Here is a 21,657-nt window from a genome sequence, read left to right on the forward strand (position 1 = left end):
GTATAAATGTTACCTTTAGATTTTAATGGTTTTACGGTAATCACGTGGCTTCGCCTTGCTTCCTGTTTACATTGTGATGGGCTGCTTCATTTTCCCCACCCGTTTTCGGCGCGCCTCCTTTGCCATGATTGGCAGACTGCTTGTGATTCTGAGCTACTAGCCTATCATAGCGCAAGACGCTAGATTCTACCAGCCAATCCCAAAACAGCAGGCGGGACTTGTCGGAGTACAGGTGGAACAAACGCCGCTTGTTTGCCCAAAAGTGGGCAAGTGTGTTAGTGAGAAGGTTATCATGCAGAAAAGCGAGTTCTCCTTGGCCATAAAACTGTACTTAGCATAGTCACTTCACACCAACTTACAAACAAGGTAAACAATCACATTTTCATTTAAGTTAGTTCCAAAATTAGCTCTAATGGTTGGCAGCAGCTGCTAGCAAGCCTGCTAACGCTAACCCAGTAATAGTTAGCTTTGCCCGCTGTGGATTCTCGCTTCTCGCACTACATAGTTAGTAACAGTTACAGCTTATTATTATTATTGTTTATATTATTATTAATAATAATTGAGTAAGTGAATGAATGGTTGCCTGTTTATTTGGCTACAGTATCCCATAGTTATATCATAAACACCATGAGCTGGTCTGACACGTTAGCAAACTTGTCAGACTTGGGAAACATGGGGTGAATCCCAAATCTCTCCTTGCTTGACATATAGTGCACTGATTAGGTGTAGATTCGGTGTAGAAAGCGTCATTTGTGCTGTGCAGTTCACTATCTAGGGAGTTAACCCTAATTAGGACTAATACACCCACGTACTATACCTTGGTTGTAACGTCACTGTACATACACTCTTAAAATGATAGTTATTTAAGGTTCTTTAGTAAAGTAAGTGGTTCTATTTAAAGCCATGAATTCTATATAGAACCATTCCATGCTTAAATGTTTTTTTGCGTGGCGAAATAGTTCTTCGGAATGACGGAGAATGGGTTGTTATGGTTCTATACAGCACCATACTGGTTCTATTGTTACAATCTCAAGCTTGTTAGAATAGAAGAACCCTTTTTGGTGCTATATAAAACCATTTTCAAAAATATATACAGCACATTCCCCATTAATCTGAAGAACCTTCTCATGATCCAAAGAACTCTTTTATCATGCAAAGGGTTCTTTGAGTGTTCATGGTTCCATATAGAACCATTTTCTTTAGCAAAGAACCCTTAAAAAACCATATTTTTTTAAGTGTATGTATAACCACATACAACACATTCTCCACCAGAACCATCATTTTTAAGAGTGTACAAAATGTGCTATACTAATGACTGTGCTACTAATGGTGGTGCACTGTTTTGACATACTATTTAGTGTGGTAGTATGTGGTTTTGGATACAGCCATAGGTTTGCTGTTCAGCCTGTGTTGAGTGCTGTTAACTTAAAGCCAAACATCTCTGTGATCTTTGAAGATGAGTTATTCAAATTAACCTGGTGTGTATGAACAGCTGTATTATACAGCCATACTCAGTAAAGCCACACTCTGTGATCTTACAGCTGAATTACACACATGAGGATTATGAATGTGGTGTACATGTATGTCCCTCCCAAAAAAAACCTCATGGCTTTTTTACCATACCAGGGCCTTTGATTTCATCATATATAAATGATAATAGCATTATTCTGTGAGATGAAAGGGCATAACATATCTCCATTGCTGTCATTCGGCTTTAAGGTGAATCGTGTATTTACTTAATTTATTTAAGATTATTTACTTAAAAATCGCAGATTGTAACTTTAATTTCAACATGTGAGCTGTGAGCTACACCAAAGCCTTGGCTTGAGTGAATAATCAGAGGTTTTGCTCACTTGCTGTTACCCACTGCTTCTCACCTTTTTGAGTCAATCTGCAGATGTCTGTGGCTGCCTTGCGCTTGATACCTTGCCGGAGGCTGTGCACTGCTGGTCCAGGCGTGAAGAAAGTAATTCCATGGAAGGATATTCGTAGGTTTTGTAGTATTCTCCTGTGGGTTATTATAATTGTCATTTAACTAGTACATGAAACTTGGCTCATTAACTATTGTCATTCATTTTACTCAATTTGTTTTCAGGGAAAATAGCTAAAGTAACTGGTGCTATCATAATGGGGTAAGTTTAGTATCTTACTATTTGTCCGTGCATTTGAAAAAAATGACTATAATGATCACTTTTTTCTACCCATTTTTTGTTAAACTATTTCCAATGCTGCTCCCTTCCTGTATAAAATGTGAGAAAAAGGTCCTTCAATATTTTTATTTAACTAATTAAAGTAATGTGTCAGAGAACACTCTTCATTTACTTATTGTCTAGTAAAAACAGCCACAGGGATGCAATTTACTCATTTTCTTGTGTCAGGAAAAAAAGGAAACGTATATTTAACAGAACATTACACAAATACTTCACCAACTAAATGTAGTATCTGTCTTTTTTTCGGTATTTAGTGGGTCCACTCTTCACCTTTATTACAGCTTCCATTCTCTTGAGGAGACTTGCTTTCAGTTTGTTTTTTGACACACCTCCAAAGTTCAGTCTTAGAAGTTGGTTGCATTTTCTGCTTCTTACCATCCAACTAATCCCAAACACATTCTGTGATGTTGAGGTCTGGACTCTGGGGTGGTCAGCTCATTGTTCTGAGAACACCAGCAGCTTCTTTGGCTGTTTTTCCTTTTCTCAGTAAGGGCTTCTTGACAGCTGCACATCCTTTCAGACTCATAGTGTTGAGTTGTCTTCTCGCAGTGGAAGGATGGACAGAAACACCCGTGGATTTTTTCAGATGTTTTCAGCAAGAGAGGAGCTTGATTTTCTCTTCTCTCTCGAAGATGAAAGCTGTACGTGCTGTTTATCTGCTGACAGTTTTGGTGGTCTACCAGGTCCTGCATGGTTGTTAGGAGTCCTATTTTCCGTTTTAATACATTTTTGAACAGTAGTTTTGGAAACTACTGTTTTTTTTTTCACCTTTTTATGTTGACTTTCTCCATCCTTATGCAAGTGGGTTAATTTCCATCTCCTGTCTCCTGAATATTGGATAACTTAATTGTACTTAATGGCCATTGTGACTGGAAATTAAATAAATGAAGAGTGATCCCTGATTTTACACAGTACTGTAATATTATATATTTTGTTAAAGTAATATTTTATGTCAGTCTCTTCCTAGAACAGAGAAATGAATTGTAACACTGCAATACTTCTTGTCACACAGCGGTTGTGTTTTCATCACTTACGAGGTCATCACCCTCGACCAGGCGGTCACCATCGACACTCGGGCTATTCTTCAAGAGAAGCAGAAGTCCTATATCTACCTGACCCCAGTCACTAAGAAAGAACAGGAGACCCTTGGCACCAGTATGTTCCTGCTTTTAGAAAAGTGCTCATCGATAATTGTATTGTACAAGAGAAGCAATTCAGGATTATAAACCTGTGCTCTGAATGACCTCTAGTGAGAAGCTAGTATATTTCACATAATTTTATAAACATTGCACTCCCACACGTACCCAACACTATACACTACAATTATATTCCCAGTCACAGATAACAATAGAGAAAGAGTAGCACTAAAACAAGGCAGTATTTTCCAGTATCCATCTTTTTTATAGATATAGATTTGGGAATTGTGGGCTGATACTAATATGCAGTAATTTTCATGTACATATCTGCAGAAGCCAATACTGATGCAGATATATAAAAATTTTTAAAATGTAGAAATTTGGACTGGATTCACCTGAATCACCATTAAAGAGTAATGTAACAATTATTTGTAGAGGGTTACAAATACAGTAAACTAAAGTAAAATGCTGATATTTTAGTGCTGTAAGACAGCATCAGCTAAACATTCTACTTTTCTGGAGTACAATAAATACTTCATTAACTATCGGTTGGAAAAATCAATTTAATCTTAATATCTGTATCTGCTGATACAGGTATGATTCTGATATCATTGTTTATAATGATGCCAGATCGTTTAACCTTTTTTTCAGGTCTCACTTACAAAGCCAGGAAGGAGCTCCATAAAGCAGCAAGAAAATTTATTGAAATTTCATCTCGGGTTCTTCATCATCCCCTGGATGGTGAGTAAATATTGACTTTCAAAATTGAGTTTTGCTTAATAGGTCGTTCTTTAAGTTCTTGTAGTGAATCTATAGATCGATGGCCCCTATTAAGCAAAGTTGTGTAAAAAAAGGCAGATTTCACCGTATTAATGACATGTAAAATACTCTGCATCTGATTCATGAAGCTTTCGTACGACATGAAAACGAACAGAGATTTTAGCGCAAATGATGAATCAGCTTCAGCGTGTGAAATCAAGTGCCAGCCTAGCTGTACCTCATTTACATATAGTTTACATGAAGCACGTCCTAATTCATGCAGGTGTTTCGGTAGGGAGCCAATAAAATGACAACATTCAGCGGCTTGTGAGCTCATGTAGGCGGAGTTTGAGATCCAGCACTGCTTCTCTCTACTGACCAAACTTTATAGTGTTAAAATTACAGAAAGAATAAAATGTGAAATAAAACAAAACATCTTAGTTTTTTAAGACAGTAGAATGTGATTGCATACTGTGGTTATTTTCCAGAAATAACATATTTAACACTGTATTGTTGCAGTGTACGAGATGCTTCTGCACTAGCTGTGTTTTGCATTGTTTATTTTTGCCACAGTGTCAGTAGTCTAAAAGTAAAGCACAGTGTAACATGTCTTTAAAAGTAACACATGTAAAATAGGTGCATCCACTTTCATAATGGATTGCCATGTGTAAAAAAATTAGTATTATCGTAATTTTCTATTGGTTGGTTAACTGTAATGTTTTTCAGGTTAAAATCTGTGCACACTCATGTTACGATCAGATTTGACTGTACGCAACTTAAGCCATTCAATTTGTGGAAGATAAATCTGTTTGAAAGATGAGTCTGTTTATGTATTGTGTCTGTTGATTCTGAATAGTGAGAACTTTCTGTATTGTCTCAGTTTGTTGTTCAGATACCGTTTGGCATGCGTGCATTTGTTCTTGCCATTTACAACCTCTGCAAATTCTTTGAAAGCAAACCCCACAGGAAGATAGATACAGCATGCATTATAGTTGAAAGACACAGTTCACAGTTGAAAGGTGCTTGTTTGTTGAGGAAACATCTGGCCTTCATATACTCAAGCTTCCTGTACACCTATATTTTTGCCTATAGGCCACTATAACTGTACACTTAGACAACCTACTTTTGCAGAAAGGCCTGTTAAACACTTTGGTCTAACTGTTGCTGATTTCTTTTTTATAGCTGTACATCTGAGGAAGTCAGGTTTGAATCTGTTGAGTAGCTTTGACATCAAAGAGTTCAGTTTTAGCAGTTAGCCAAATGCTAGAATCCAATTATAGTTCACTTTGTATTTCCGTCTCTGTAGTTATGTGCCGCTGGAGTTGATTTTGGTTTGACTAACCACACTAGGTGTGACTTACTGTGTTGATGTTTGAACTTATTTTGTATGTAGGAAGGAATGGAAAATCACAATGATTTAGTGTTATGAAATCTCAAATTTCACCACAATTTTATTACACAATATTAATATGACTTACAGTTGTTTTAGATATACACTAATTACATAAATTGACTGGTGAAATGGTTTATTGAATATTATTGTAATCAATTCGAGCATTCCAAAATCAATGCAGTTGAATGGCCACCTCTGGGTTGTTGTATTTAAAATGCTGATTTTTTTTCCAAATTCCTGTGTAATTTTAATCACTGAGATGTACACAGAGTCATTCAGAGTGGTTTTATGAGAGATGGTTCATTGAAGAGAAAGTTACTGACTCTGATTTCTTTACAGTGGGAGCACAAATATAGCCATTTTATTAACTACCACTCTCATGTAATAACTCTCTGTGAAGGAACTTTTAGAGGCATTAAAAACATCTGGTTCCTATCACCCCCACTGTGAGCAATTGAGTCAGTAAGTTTCTCTACAATAAACCATTTTAGATGTTAAAATGTAAAAAATAAAACTACTTTGAGGAGGTTTTCATCATTTACTGTGTAAACATTTTGCAAAACTTCAGTTCTCCTTTAAGTGTCTCATGTGAATGTGTCTGTGTTAGAGCGCCTAAGCCATCTGGATGCAGATCCTCATGAGTGTGCTCTGTGGCTGCTGCTGAAGAAGACCCAATCGACCATTTGGACAGAGCGACTGCAGGCAGTACGGGACCTGGCACACAATCATCACTGGCAGGGTGAGAAAAAACAGCATTTTTTCATTTCTAAATAATTATGTATACAGTACCTTTAGATTTAGTGTGGTTGACTTTAAAGTACTGCCTTATTAACATGTTGACGACATGGTTTGAAAGCAAATGACTGCTCTTTGGTTTAATGTTATTAATGAAAAGGAAATCATTTTCTCAGTCAGCTAGAAGGCACAACCGTCTAAGTGATATTGCAAGTTTGATCCTCAGTGATACAGCAGCCATCTGTTGCTGTGAGTCCAAGAGAGCATAATTGGCCTCACTTTCTCTGGGTTGGTAGGATGGCCCTCAGAAGCTGAGGACCTCCCTGCTGTTCCTACTGCCTTTACTGTCTTTAGTCTGTATACTATCTTTAGCCTGTTTTTTGATAATAATCTGACTAATCTAAAAATCCCATATATTTAAATAACGCTGAGCCTTTGGGTAATAAACTATTTCTGAATCTGAGTTATTCAGAAGACAATTAAATTATCTGTACGTTTCACAAAATGTGTATTAAAATACATATTTTTCACATGATGCTTGTGGTATTTCACAATTAAAATGTCAATTTGTTCCAAATGTTGAGATATATACTTTTTAGAAGCATTTTATGTTTTATCTCAGTGCTAAACATGCTCATTTGTGCTACAACATTTGCAACTTTTATAGCACCCATGCTCCATGCTCAAAATATTTATGTACAGACCTGCATTCACTAAAATAAAAAAAAACGATTTTAAATTTTAGGAGGTCCGGATTTTAGTTTGAGATATAACTATAGTTATAACTATAATTCTCCTAGGTGCTCAAGCCTATCCTAGCACTCAGTGGGCAGAAGGCAGGAAACACCCTGGACAGGTTGCCAGCCCATCACAGTTTAACTATAATTCTCTTTTAAAATAAGCAAATAACTAAATTCATAAATGAAGAAATAAATAAATGCAATTCATCAACTGAGAGAATTATAATCTACTGAGAATGATATGACTGACTACCTGACAGCTCTTATCAAAGTGTTTTAGGGCTAAATGTAGTTACCTGTTTTATGTTCATGACTGTCCGGTCTATTTCGCTAAAGTCTTGACTGTCATCTGCCTGTTTATCACAGCTATGTGACTTGAGATGCACTTGTTGGTCTATTATGCAATTTGTTTCTCTGAGGTGATTTACTGGCCTATTGTCTGTCACAGATTACCAGTATCGGACGGCTGCACAGGCTATAGACCACCGCACAGCTATAGGTCTGGCCCGTATGCCTCAGGTGGACCTTCGCTTCTTTCTCCCCCCACCTGCACTGCCTGAAGTGGAGGATGTGGGTATCTATCTCTATCTAACTATATAACAATACTTACACATTAAGGGCGTAACAATTTCAATATGTTCGAAACAGTTTTGAAATGTAAAACTGTATTGCCAGTATGCCTCGCTGTCTCTTCCCAATGTCTCTTATTTACAAAAAAACCTGACTTTTATGGAAATCACTGTCAGCACTAGGCATCTGGGTGCATCAAAGTAACGTGGGCAGGGAGGGGAAGGAGCATGTGCTCCCATGCACACTCCCATGCAGTGTTTTATTTTGCTAGAGGGCTTGTGTGGCAGACATTTGAAACATTTTCTATTTGAGAGCTATTATGGAAACAACAAATAAAATCAAGTAAAATATTTAAGACTGAGACATTTTTAATATATGAAATAGTGACAGTTGTTTGTAACCTGAAAATGTACATTGTTACACTCCTATTATGCATGTAATTGCATTCTGTCTTTGTCTGCTGTTCATGTTATGCTAATGGTGGATTATGCTGTTAGGAGTCTCTAATAGAGGATGGTCTGAGGCAGCTTCTTGCCTCTCTGCCTCAGTCTGAGGTGGATCAGTGTGTGCAGTACTTCACTTCACTTGCACTAAGAGAGAGCAGTCAGTCACTAGCCTCTCAAAGGGTGAGCACCAAACACACATGTACACACTATATTCTAGTGGTGGGCAATATGGAGAAAATATAACATTATGAAACACAATATTTAACAGTATTTATTTTTTTGAGGTTGGTAGACAAGTAGAAATGTGCAGATTGTTTTTTTGAGTTAAATTTTCAAATGCTGCCATTTTCGTTATATCCTATATTGTTCATCGCTGTCATAAGTTTTAAGTGGAGTAAGTTAAGCTAATTTTGCAGAGCTCGTGGGCTGGCAGTCTGGCACACTGGTCAGAAAATTGCAATCAGATGTTTTCCCCTAAATGTTCTGCCGTAGTTGTTCCGTGCTCTAAAAGAACTGACCACACCCATGATATAGTCAGTATTGTGACAAAATCTATCACGATAACATACTGTAGTGTCGGTGTAGAGTAAGACAAAGGGGAGGCCATGATTCCACCATGAAAATTGCTTTTTAGTATTAACCAGGACATACAAAACAATGAACTCACAAGGGAGCTTCACCCTCACAGTGACTCCTCCTCACACACAAACGACCCACCCACACCCCAGACACAAAACAAAACAAATAGCACATATACACACTTTAGACTAATTAACAATGACATTAGCAGCCAGTCTCTTTTATAGGAGGGCGCACACCTATTATGAGGCTTTGTGCCTGGCTGCTCACATAGCTACGTGTCTCGAGCTTCTCTGAGCCAGCGCCAGCCAGTGGCGGGTTCCTACAATACTTTCATATTGCCCACAACTACAGTATTCCCAAGCAGAATCATTGTAATGTAATGGAAAAATAAAGTGCTCTAGGGATCCTGAACTGGAATGGCCTCATTTATTTATTGTCCACTAGTGTCCTAATGGTCTTTGTGGATTTGTTACACTTGTAGGGTGGACTGTGGTGTTTTGGAGGGAATGGATTGCCCTATGCTCAGAGTCTTACCACCATCCCTTCTGAGAAGGTAGAGTCTTTCTGCCTGCAGGCCCTGGTGCAGCACTCAAAGGTGAACACATGAATACTTTTACAATTGCACTATATTGTGACTTTGTTTAGGGATGTATGGATCTTATTCGCTCAGTATCAATTCTGATGCCTGAACTCAGACCGTCAGTCGATACTGATCAATCTGGTACTAGTCATATTTTGTTTCTTATTCTTTAATTCAAAATCTGTATGTCTCAGTGTATAGAACTGCTTGGAATCATTCCTCAATGTGTAAGAAAGCATGTAGTCTCGCAGGGAAAGATGTGATCTCATAACCATAACGTCTGAAGACATCTATGAAAAATTTTGGGCTCAATGTAGATGGGAACATTGGCTTATGAGGGTGGGACACACTGAGTGTGAAATTTCTAAAACAATTCAATGCCTTGTGAAAGTGGAGCCTGGAGTAGGGGGTGCTGGGGCACTCATCGACATTGTCCAACAGACAACAAGCCTGTTGTTAGCTTATGGATGTATCATAATGAATGTTTCAGCGTGGCTGAAAGTCCCCCAAAAAACTAGCTAGTTTGTTTTCTTATTATTTGTACTCCAGATGTTAAAAGAGCATGGACTAGTGGAATTTGGGGGTTGGTTTTAGGGGGAGCTCACCATCATTTGTGGCAGATTTTGGGACAATCCAGCACCAAAAGTTGTCCCTGGATGTGTATTCATGTCACAACATCATGTCTATCCTCGTGAGAATAGATAACGTGAGGTTGTTAATACACATCACATTTTAATTGTAAAAGGAATAAAATAAGAAAGTAAAGTAACTGTTAGGCTACTAGCAACTGTTAGGATACTAACATGTGCTATTATAATTTTGTAACGGCCATGAAATAGGATTGAATGTAGATCTGCCATCTGATCTATATCCAATCTGTTTAAAAAGATTTTTTCCTAATAATGTTGCATACATTCTAATCCTGTCATCTGTCGCCTCTACATTTTTTGGCCCATTTCTTTGCTTTCTATCATGTTTTCTAACACCACGTAGGTCCCGAGTCATTGTGATCGCATAGTGGCCAATGGAGGGCTGCAGCTTTTGCAGAGGGTCTACCAGCTGCGACAGGATTCTCAGAAGATTCAGCGCAACATTGTGCGCATCATCGGAAACCTCGCACTGAATGAGAACTTGCACACAGCCATAGTGCAGTCAGGTTCGTTTCTTTAGACACTCTGCAGAGGTTCACATATCATATAAGCCGTTGGACCCTTCTCATTGGTTATTTGCACTTTCATGTGTACTCATTTCAATGCACCTGCTGTTATCAGTCTGACCAGATGTAGACCTTTGTTTATCAGGCTTTCTGCTAGTTTTTTAACTAAAGTAAAATAAAGTAAAAAGTAAAGTTGCTTGTCTTTAAACATGTAGTATAGAGAACGCACATCTATATTGATGAGTCTCTGCTTTGGGCCAATATCAGCAGAAAATGCTGGATCGGATATCGAAAGGGAAAAAATGAATGAATCAATTTAATCCTGTAGCAAATCTAGCTGGAACAGCACTCACTCTCACTTTTTGATGTTAGCTGTGTATTTCTTACTTTGAGGTAGTGATGTTTTGAATATTGAGTCAATAAGTTTTAAAAACAGCCAATTTTAAAGCTTAGTAGTTTTAAAGAAGTAAAATCAAATAGGCTAATACCCTACGTTTCTATATCAGTGTTGGTAAAGGAAAATAAAAAGTGAGATCATGCTGCCTACAAACATTTTCCAACAACTTTATTTGGTGTCTCTGATACAGCAATTCCTGGTGACCTCTGAGCCAAAACCACTTTCACTTGGGTCTGAAATTTTCATGGCACCATTTGACAATTGCCTGTCTGTACACGCAAAAACAGTGAACATTCTGTGAATAGTAATTCATTTTGCATATCAGTTAATCTATGTAAGTTTTTTTTTGTAAAAACTAAAAGAAGTAGCATTACTAAGTCAGGAGAAAAATACACTAAAGTAGGATGTGCATGTGCTGCTGTGAGTCTGCCTGTAAAGGCCAAAAATAATTTTAAAAAGTGTTGGGTCAGATTTTCCAGGGGTTTTTCAGACTTTATCGTATGTCTTTACATATTAACATCACACGCACAGTCAGAATGATGGCTTGATGTTTAGATCTCAAATGCAAAATTTACATATGATGATGAAGATATGATAACAATAGTAGAAAATTCAGTTATGTTCTCGGAAGGCATGACATTCACCAAGTTTTAAGTACTTTGAATACTCTTTCAAGGTGCTTGCAATCATCAGATTCATCCACTTGGGGAAAGGGTCCGAAGCACAGCCCATGTTACAAAATGCTGCTCCGCACATTGTGTGCAATTGCAAACGTCCACCAGAGAGGTCTCCAAATCCTTAAAGTGCACGTAGTGTAGCTTTAGGGGTCTTCTTCCTGTCCGAGTAGCCTTGGCCACAGTAAGCGATAAAGCCTTGCTAGGTTTGTCTGTCTCCCCAGTAGACAGATGGAACAGCTGTGACTTAATTTAATTTTTTGTCAGAATACATTCAGTACTGCTGCTGTGTGCTGATGTTGCATAACTGATGAATGTGCATCCCCTATTGATGTATTGGGCTCTTGGTGTAGGTTGGGTGTCTGTCCTGGCTGAGGAGGTGCAGTCTCCTCACATCATGCAGGCGTCCCATGCTGCCCGTGCTTTGGCCAATCTGGACAGAGATGCAGAAGTGCAGAAGTACCAGGACGGGGTCTATATTTTACATCCACATTGCCGCACCAAGTAAACAGTCTAACTTAACATCTTTTTAACTCATTCAACAAAATCATACACAGGTTAGGCTGGGGCATAGTCAGTAGGTGGAGGTATTTGGTGAATTATTCCTGATTAGCTTTGTCTCTGCACATTTTTAACTCAGTCAGCCCATCAAAGCAGATGTTCTATTTGTCCATGGCCTTCTGGGAGCAGCTTTTAAGACGTGGCGACAGAAAGACTGTGATTTAACAGAGGATGAAAAATCTGCAGGAGTACAAGAGGACTACACCGAGTGCTGGCCTAAGGTAAGGTATACATTTTATAAAGACGGATTACAAAGCAACAATTTTGGACAGCTTGAAATTCTTCACTGGTGAGTATTTTCCTTCATATCTGCTTTTATTGCTTACATTTCTATTTGACCTGCAGTCGTGGTTAGCAGCAGACTGTCCCAACCTCAGAATCCTGTCTGTAGAGTATGACACCCATCTCAGTGACTGGAGGGCCAAGTGCCCTGCTGAAAACCAGAGGTAAACACAAGAAAATAAAACACTTTGATTTTACAAAGCATTTTACCAAAACTCACAAAATAGATTCTGGTTAATTCTGTCTTTTAAATGTCTATGTCTTCCAGGAAGTCCTTAGCATATCGGAGTGGAGAGCTGCTGAAAAAGCTTAAGGCTGCAGGAGTCGGGGACAGGCCTGTGATCTGGGTGGCACACAGTATGGGAGGTTAGTTATTGGTGGGTCATAAATGAACCAGCATTCATCACTGACGTTATCCTTTTCAGTTTTCTCAAATTTGATGGTAATGACTCATTTAAAAAACAGGCGAAATGTAGTTTCCAAATTTCAATTTTTTTTTCAAACTTTCCTTAATATCATAAAGGGTTTGATGCAGTTTTAAAACATGCTCTTTGCTTCCCAGCCTATACAGCCCATATGTGGACACAAAGAGCCCGTTAAGACTACACTAAAAACCTGTTTTGTGATATAACAAAAATCATCACATTTACATATATGTGCCTATTCTGCCTACAGTAGTTTAAACCTTGCCTATTAATACTAAAGTTAGAAGGGGTGTTTCAGCCAAGACTGCTAACACAGCGAGACACAGTATAGGGCAGCCAATCAGAACAGAGCTCATTTATGTAAATTATTTCTAAAGCTTTGGGATAAAGAAATGTTTGAAAATGCTCATGTAAAAATAATTGAATTCAATGAATTTTTGGTACATAAACCCACACAATGCTATAGGTGTGAGGAAAAACTAAAATGCACAAAAAATGTAGAATATGGGCCCTTTAATGTACTGTAACTATAATGCATTTTGGAACAAAACTGTGCAGTTCAATGTATTTCACATTAGAAATACTATATTTTATATAAATACATTACAAATACACTGTCTATTTAAAAATACCTGCCCATGACTTTTTCCATAGTATGGCTGCCTAATAGTCTAATGGGTAAGGCTTCATCAGTATCTGAAGCCAGAACTGATGGCTAACTGATGTGTTACTTTACATATCTTCTTGTAATTTACTAGGTCTGCTGGTGAAAAAGATGCTCTTAGATGCCACAAAGGATCCTGAACTAAGTCCCTTGGTCAAGAACACGAAGGGTGTCTTATTCTACAGTGTGCCACACTTTGGCACTTTCATGGCAGAGTACTCAGTAAACGTGAGATATCTGCTGTTTCCCTCAATAGAAGTGAAAGAGCTCTGCCGAGGTTTGATGTTCTTTTTTTCTCTCTAAGCATCACAATTATCTTGTCATATATTTTGTGCAGTAATTCTGTTGCTGGCATTTGACAGATGACTTATCTTTCTAACCTCACAGATTCCCCAGCCTTGCGGGACTTGAATGAGAATTTTATTAGCATTGCCAAAGACCAGGAATTCAAGGTCCTGAGCTTTGCAGAGACACAACCCACGTCCATTGGCCCGATGATAAAATTATTAGTTGTTCCTGGTCAGTCTGCAGGTAGGTCAGCTTAATGGCACCCGCACAATTACGTAGTTTAGCTTTCAGCCACCTTAAAAGGGCATTCTGGCCTGAAACTAGCATTTAATATGTTATCTGTTGTGTTGCGTAATGTTTTTAATGCAGCATTGCACCCCTGAACTGAATTCACGATTTTGTATTCTTTTTTCATTTTCATCTGTCTCTTGCCACAATTCATGGTATTCTGATGACAACACACAATCACACTGCCATTTTAGTAACAAAAATAGATAACAAAGCCATATTACCGATCCAGCAAAGGTAATAAAAAAACTCACTTAAAGATGTAATAACCAGAAAACCATAATAACCAATATGTTTGAGTGTATTGAATTGCTTTTATTTTATTTGTTTCTGTAGGAATAACAAAAGATGAAATCTAAACAGCTGAGATTTCCTGCTGTGGTACTTCTGCTGCATCTCAAACCACATACTAGCAAACTAAATAGTGTAATCCAGCAGTTCCACTGGCAGATTACAGCTTTGTGGTGCTGTTCATTAGCTCATTAAAGTTTAGTGGTCTGTTCATATAAAACAAAATTGCTAAAAGTATAAAAATGTTTCTCAGCTGTGCGCATGTGTAACAAGGCTGATGAGTGGCCTGGATACAAGTGCTGCACCGTTTGAGGTGGAACAGAAAAGTTGAATAAGAAGCCAACTTCAGCTTCATATATATATATATATATATATATATATATATATATATATATAATATATATATATATATATATGTATGTATTTATTATTTAAGAGCTTTGGCAGCTTTGGTTTCCATTTTTATTAGTTTCTGTAAAATGTCACACATTAGAATTTACTGAACTTCAGAGTTATACGGAGTTATGCAGGTTTTACAGATTTAGTCTGCCAATTATGCAGATCTTCTCCTCATAGCGTTTCTGGAGAGTGTATGCAAAGTGGCCACATCTTTTCATCTTTTTGTGGCTATTTTGTTTGGTCTTCATTTACCTGTAGAGTTGTAGCTGTAGCAATCGTGATGAGACAAGCTATGTCGGAGTTACTGCTGTCTACCAAAATGGCGGTGGGGCGTTCTTAATGACTAATCAAATACAATGAACCAGCATGTATTGTGCAAATATGTCATACAATTATTGGCAATTGCCAGGCAATAAAGAAATTCACTAATATACCACTGATGTAGAGTCTAATAAATAGACGTGATATTTGACTTCCTAGAAGTAACGTTAGCTATCTGGTGTCCTTCTGATTTCCAAGTTTGTCCAAGTTAGACTTTGTTTGGGAGGAAAAAATAAACAAATAAACCAAAAAATGCCTCAAATATCCACCCTAATACACACGTAGTTTTTCAAAAGTTATTCCTTCTTTAAGAAACATCAACCAAAGAGGGTTTTTCCTAGTCTTTAAACCAGAAAATCTTAATCTCAGGACTGTTGTGGCACGTTTCTAGGAGGTGACTAAGCATGTTTACAACACATGTAGGAATGGTTCCATTTATCATCAGGTGCCCCTTTAAGAGTTTGGGAATTTCCCCTGGTGATTAATAAAGTACAGCTGATTGTCTATAATAATGAGTTTGTTGTTTGTGCATTTGGTTTTGTTCTAGAGCATTGTCAGAGATAATTACCACATTGAAACCCCTTTTTTCTAGCGTAAGATTGTGCAGTATCTGCATCACAAACTTTAACACCAACTTGTACTTTACTCTCCCTCCTTCAGATCTGGGTATTGGAGACCTGATTGAAGTCGACGTCGATCATCTTAACATTTGCAAACCTAAGAAGAAGGACACTTTTCTCTACAAGCGTAGCTTACAGTTTGTTCGAGATGCTCTTGGGGAGCAGATACTTTGCTGAATTTTCCTTCACTGTCCAGAGTTTCAACTGGGAGCTTTGTCTTTGTCATTCATCCACTTTCACATTTGTAGAGAAATGACTCAAGATTTATGAAAGAAGATAAATGAGAAGCATTTTTGAAACTGTACATTTGGGATACAGAATGTGGTAACTATTTCTAAAATAATCATGGTGCTTAATTTCTCTGTGATTTCACCTTTATCCCAAACCATTTTAACATTATACTGGCAGTTTTAATCCCACCATTCCAGTTAGAATGTATGTTTTTGTGAGCAGTTAACATGTCAACTCAACCACTATATATTAGCACCGATTTCCAGCAATTCATTTTATTTTGACTATGACCATGTCCTCTAACAGTTAACATTTTATTTATGTTTATTTATAATTTTTTTTAAACGTCATATAAACATTGATTACTGTACTTAAGGATGCCTTGTTTTACAGCTCACGAGCCTTTTTGGTATCCCTACCTCAAATGTACAGCCTAGAAAAGATTTTGATTGTATAAACCCAGTATTTTTGTGTACATTAATTTTAATGGCATAACTGAAGACTACGTCCTTCACATGGATTTCACTTTTAAATATTTGCCAAAAAGAATTGTCAGCGCATTAGCACAACAAATAAAGTGGCTGTGTTTGTCACTGTTTTGGATTTGGTTGTTAAAGTGTGATATACACATTTTGAGGATTGTTTTCAAACAGACAATGATTGATTACTTTCAGATCATTAACTGATGGTGCTCCATCATCCAGATAGTGCAGTTATACCCCTGTAGCTGACACTTATACATATAATTGAAGGTGACCATCCTGCATTTATTTAATTTCCAGTCAAAACTGCCACATGTTCAGGAGATTACATGAAACAAGGAGTTTCCAAATCCAGAGAAAATAATTGAAGATACAGGGAAAATAGGACTCCTAACAACCGTGCAAGACCCGGTAGACCACCAAAACTGTCCCCTTCAGATGAACAGTACTTAAAGCTTTCATCTTTGAGAGAGAGGAGAAAATCCAGCTGCTTCAGATCTGAAAAAATCCACAGTTGTTTCTGTCCATCCTTTCACTGTGAGAAGACAACTCAGCACTATGAGTCTGAACAGATGTGTAGCTGCGATGAAGGTCTTACTGAGAAAAGGAAAAAGACAAAATGAAGAACATCTTGTAATCAAACAAAGAAGCTGCTGGTGTTCTCAGAACAATGGACTGACCACTCCAGAGTCCAGACCCCAACATCACTGAATGTGTCTGAGATTGCCTGAATCATCAGAAGCAGAAAATGCAACCAACTTTTAAGACTGAACTTTGGAGGTTGGAAAAACATCCCTGCAGATTTCTTTGAAAATCTCAAAGTGAGTCTCCTGAAAAGAATAGAAGCTATAATTAAGGTGGACACAATAAATACTGAAATGGTTTATATTTAGTTGTTGAGTAATGTTCTGTTATATTATTGAAGAAGAAAATGAATAACTGGCACTTAGTGGCCATTTAGGCTGAAAATGAAATGAAGTGTGGGCTCTTGCCTTGGGGTTTGTACTCACATCAGTGTCACTGCTAGATTGAGAGTGGTCGACAGGGGTGAAAATTTGATCTGACAAGTCAGGTGGGGGGAGGGACCAGTGTCAGCTGGGCAGAACCTACATACAGCAATTGAAAAGTAAAACTACATGGAGAAAGTACACAGCAATTGTTACCCTACTGTTATATATCTAGCAGCCTGTGAACAATATTATTATCAGTTTTCCCCCTACAGTGGCAGTTACGACCCCACACTATGTAAATTTATGTCCTTTGTCTCATTTAGCACATCTATGAGCCAAACTCAAAACCTGATCTTTTTTTTATTCAACATTGATCATTTGTTTCTTTCTCCACACATCGTCCATCAAGCACATCAACACAGTGAAACGAAGTAGAAAGCTTTTATTTTTTTAATTTCGTTTTTATTATTTATTATTAAGGACGTCTATTGTCTATTTGGCAATGACTCCTGTAGCGGCTCATATAGGCCTTCCTTTCATGTCTGTACTCCACTACAGCAGGTGGCGCTGTCGCTGCAGAAACGTAAACGACTTAGTGCCAGAAAGCAACAAAGGGAGGACAGTGTTGTGTAAGTACGTTTTGCTCAAAAAGTAAAACGTTTTCAAACAATATTGCAGCCCAAAAGGATATAGATAGTAATATGGAAGGTGCGGGTGGGTGGTGTTTAAAGGTGATCAGTTGTGCCGCGCAGCATCGGATAGGTTTATTATTATTCTCATTATCGTTGTGGGATCATCTGGTTTACGAAGCTGAAGTTGGCTTCTTATTCAGATTTTCCGTTCCACCTTAACTGGGGCTGCAGTTACGTTCTGAGGCCTCAGTCCAGAATGTAACTGCTGCCCGATTTAAGGTGGAACGGGAAATTCGAAAAAGAGATGAAATGTTGAAATGTTCATATGCTGCCATCGTGTATAAACTGTTGTATGGTGTCTTTCTCTGGACAAACACTGGAGTCAAAGCCGTGAACTCCAGTAAAAGCAGACGGGATTCGCCCCACACAGCTGTCTGTGACTGGACCATGGCTAAGGGGGTCAGGGCTCCACTGGAGCCACTCTAGAGGCTTTATTTTAGTGGGAAACAGATTGTTTTGCTTAAATCTAGTAAGACTTCTAAGTGTAATTCCACCAGATTTCTGCATAATGAAATACGAAAACAAAGTAATCCAGGTCGTGATGGCAGCCTTAACTGCGGCCAAGAAATCAATCTTGAAGGTCTGGTTTGAACCTGACCTTTCTTTATCTCAGTTATGGTGTGGATATTTTCTGGACATTCTTATTCTAGAACGGACAACTGCCAGATTTTATAATGCCAAGGCAGCAACGATTCGCTTTTGGACTGAGGCCATTAATTATGTTAAGACTCTGTAATCATAGACATCTTGCTTATGTTGAATGTGTATGTGTATGTGCGTGTGCATGTCTATGATGTGTGTATATATATATATGTATGTACATGAATGTATGTATGTACATATACACAAATTCACATCTGAAGAGTTTAGCCCCTTAAAATCCCTGGCTTATTACATACTAAGGCATGTTATTTGATTTGATTATTAGATATATGCTGCCTGATGTATGACACATTGTTTTATGGTAGTTTTATGATAAAACTTAACATAAAATGTATGTTAATCTATTTATTTCAGTCCATTCATGGCGAAGGGGTACACGTAGGACATTGTGAGGCAAAATAATCCCCAAAAAAAAACTTTTTTTTTTTTTTTCCAGATTTAGCACTGTTTGCTATCAACATTACATAAAAACCCAGAAGACCTGAGTAGGGTCACTAGTGGATAGTAAATAAAGTAACTATATTTGTGTTGTAGACAACGATACCTGGTTCCTATCACCACCACTGTAAAGAAATCAGTGTCTGTAAGTTTCTCTACAGTGAACCATTTGACATCAAACCACTCTGAATGACTCTGTTTCAAGAACTGAATTATACAGAAATTTTGAAAAATTGGTGGAATTCCCCTTTAAATGGTTATGAATATATTGCCTCATGTCTAAGACATTGTTTTAATTAGTAATTAGTAATTGTTACATTTCACATCTAACCACTCTGAATGACATTTTTACACCTCAACCTTTGAATTATGCAGAATTATTTTTTAAAAAATAGTGGAATTTCCTTTTAACAATGTTTTCTTTATTCCCCCTGTAGATCTGAGTATTTATTCAGCGGTTTGGAAGTTGCTCCATAATTTTAAAAGATGGTGAACGTGCTGAAAGGAGTTCTTGTGGAATGGTGAGCCCTTTCTAATTGTAAACACTGATGTAGCTGTTATTTATGGCATTGTAAACAAAGGTTGCTTGACTTTTAGCTCACATTATATTTGTGTGTCAACCCATAGTGACCCTGCCATGAAGCAGTTCCTCCTGTATCTGGATGAGACGTCAGCACTGGGGAAGAAGTTTATTATTCAGGACTTGGACGACACACACGTTTTTATTTTGGCTGAAGTTGTGCAGATACTCCAGGAGAAAGTGGGGGAGCTCATGGACCAGAACTCTTTCCCCATCACCCAGAAATGAGCTCTGACATCTTGACTTTTCTCTGCTGTCTTTGTCCGTGGACATGACTGAGACTGAGTGGCACTGGATTGTCAGCATATTTTCTGTGATAAACATCTGAGACAAAACCAATCAAGAAGCAGGCGAAGATTTTTCTTTGTGTAGTTTATTGTGTCCATCCATTTGTTCTCAGGTTCAGTCGTTTACAAGTCCATGCAGAACGTTCCCATTTTTGACTATTGCATATTACAAACTTGTGCTACGGATGACTGTGCAATGCTTTTATTTTAATTTGAATGACTTTGATCTAAAATGACTGCAGGAAGAAATCTGATAAAATCATAATTTATTTCAATTGCTGTGAGAATATAAATCACATTGAACAGCAGTTCTCTCCAATATGATCATTGCTTTAATTTGTGTTTTTCCTTTGATTTATTGCACAAAGAGAGGAAATAAATCTCACTTTGAGAGGAAATGTTATAATACTCAAGTAAAGGTTCTTTGTACATTATTTGCTTCTGATTATTCTTTGAATGTATACCTGTAGCTCTGGAATCAGTCTGAAAGATGCTGAATTGGGTCTGTTTCTAATCAGTCAGCAGGAGTATGTGGATGACATAAATTATCAGGCTATGCAAAATGATTGGCATCCTGCAGTATTCAGCTAGACTAAAGAGCTGAGAGGAGGAGGTTCCTGCAGTGCTTTACACCTAAAAAAATAGGAAGAGAGATTAATGAGGGGCAAAAAACTAGAAAACATGCTAGTGAACAGTGTACAAGCGTAGTCCCATATGATATTACTAATGTACTACACACCCTTTACCTCAGTTCAGCTGTTCCCTCTGAAGGACGATCTGCTCTCTTGTTTTAAAGGGGCCATATCAAGGAAACCTAAATATTCCTTATCCTTTTTTTCTATGAAGTGTTTGATCTACTCTGTAAACAGATTAAAAACATACACTCCCCACGTCCATCCATTTGCAAAAACAAACCGGGTTGAACCTTTTGCGGTTGTGATGTCACATGATTAAAGTGATGCAGAGTATTGTTCCTGCAGACAATCTGTAGCGGAGTCATTGCAGTGGAAGAGGAGATGAAAACAATTTAACAGTTCCTGTCTGTTATTGTTATTTATATGTTCATGTGTTATTTTTGATAATGATGAAGAAAGACTCATTTTTTTATATATACATACATATATATATATATATATATATATATATATATATATATATATGTGTATATGTGGGTGTGTGTGTGTGTGTGTGGGGGGTGTATTTAATGAATGGAGTCAACCCTAGAAAATCTGTATTCATACATAACTATTTCATGATAGATGTAACAATTAAAATCTTTTAAGTACAAAGAAATCTAATTGAACATAAAATTAATTAACACATAAAATGAAATAAATCTAATTCAGCAGAAATTGAATTCGCACATAATATTCAATTCATACTGGTATACATTGTTCCTCCCACTATGAATTGGGGACAGTCATGTAGTTCTTAATACTGAGAACCAAATTCTTACACACAGTAGAATTTCGAGAATGTGCAGAATTATTTTTAGTAGTACTAATATTTGTTCAAATTGCATGTCTCATATTAAAAATTGCAGATTCCATACACAATTAAAAATGATGGTTCTTCAAGGGTTCTTTAGTATAAAGCTCTATAGTTCCACATAGAAACATTTCATGCTTAAATGATTCTTTATGTATAGTGAAATGGTTTTTCAGATTGATGGAGAATGTGTTGTAGATGGTTTTATATAGCACCAAAAAGGGTTCTTCAAGGGTTCTCTAGTAAAGCAAAAGGTTCTATATAGAACCATGAACATTCAAAGGACCATTTCCATGATTAAAGCGTTCTTTAGATTGATGAAGAATGTG

General features: G+C 37.4%; 2 protein-coding genes across 4 annotated transcripts; both read left to right on the plus strand.

The window, feature by feature from the left end:
• Nucleotides 1-194: 194 nt before the first annotated feature.
• serac1 (serine active site containing 1) lies at nucleotides 195-16,349 on the plus strand. 2 transcript variants are annotated; one of them, XM_036582014.1, is made up of 17 exons: nucleotides 195-366; nucleotides 1,898-1,988; nucleotides 2,096-2,132; nucleotides 3,223-3,365; nucleotides 3,998-4,087; nucleotides 6,106-6,237; nucleotides 7,422-7,543; nucleotides 8,041-8,169; nucleotides 9,053-9,166; nucleotides 10,145-10,307; nucleotides 11,732-11,882; nucleotides 12,019-12,160; nucleotides 12,285-12,385; nucleotides 12,490-12,587; nucleotides 13,405-13,587; nucleotides 13,698-13,841; nucleotides 15,558-16,349. In XM_036582014.1, the coding sequence occupies exons 2-17, from the start codon at nucleotides 1,898-1,900 to the stop codon at nucleotides 15,692-15,694; spliced, it is 1,977 nt and encodes a 658-aa protein (XP_036437907.1). In that variant the 5' UTR covers nucleotides 195-366; the 3' UTR covers nucleotides 15,695-16,349. The 2 variants fall into 2 exon arrangements, with proteins under 2 accessions (XP_036437907.1, XP_036437908.1); XM_036582015.1 differs by lacking the exon at nucleotides 195-366 and having other exon boundaries at nucleotides 1,931-2,010.
• Nucleotides 16,350-17,767: 1,418 nt separating this feature from the next.
• Nucleotides 17,768-20,253, plus strand: gtf2h5 (general transcription factor IIH, polypeptide 5). Of its 2 annotated transcripts, none has more exons than XM_036582019.1 (3): nucleotides 17,768-17,809; nucleotides 19,411-19,494; nucleotides 19,601-20,253. In XM_036582019.1, the coding sequence occupies exons 2-3, from the start codon at nucleotides 19,460-19,462 to the stop codon at nucleotides 19,779-19,781; spliced, it is 216 nt and encodes a 71-aa protein (XP_036437912.1). In that variant the 5' UTR covers nucleotides 17,768-17,809; nucleotides 19,411-19,459; the 3' UTR covers nucleotides 19,782-20,253. The 2 variants fall into 2 exon arrangements, with proteins under 2 accessions (XP_036437912.1, XP_036437911.1); XM_036582018.1 differs by having other exon boundaries at nucleotides 17,795-17,813.
• Nucleotides 20,254-21,657: the final 1,404 nt, after the last annotated feature.

Source organism: Colossoma macropomum, unplaced genomic scaffold, assembly GCF_904425465.1.
Source record: "Colossoma macropomum unplaced genomic scaffold, Colossoma_macropomum, whole genome shotgun sequence".
Classification (NCBI taxonomy): domain Eukaryota; kingdom Metazoa; phylum Chordata; class Actinopteri; order Characiformes; family Serrasalmidae; genus Colossoma; species Colossoma macropomum.

Excerpts from the sequence above, each read along its gene's own strand:
- serac1 (XM_036582014.1), top strand. The coding sequence starts at position 1,898 with ATGTCTGTGGCTGCCTTGCGCTTGATACCTTGCCGGAGGCTGTGCACT. Across the intron at positions 4,088-6,105 it reads TCTTCATCATCCCCTGGATG|AGCGCCTAAGCCATCTGGAT; the intron begins GTGAGTAAATAT and ends TGTCTGTGTTAG. Across the intron at positions 6,238-7,421 it reads ACACAATCATCACTGGCAGG|ATTACCAGTATCGGACGGCT; the intron begins GTGAGAAAAAAC and ends TGTCTGTCACAG.
- gtf2h5 (XM_036582019.1), top strand. The coding sequence starts at position 19,460 with ATGGTGAACGTGCTGAAAGGAGTTCTTGTGGAATG. Across the intron at positions 19,495-19,600 it reads AAAGGAGTTCTTGTGGAATG|TGACCCTGCCATGAAGCAGT; the intron begins GTGAGCCCTTTC and ends GTCAACCCATAG.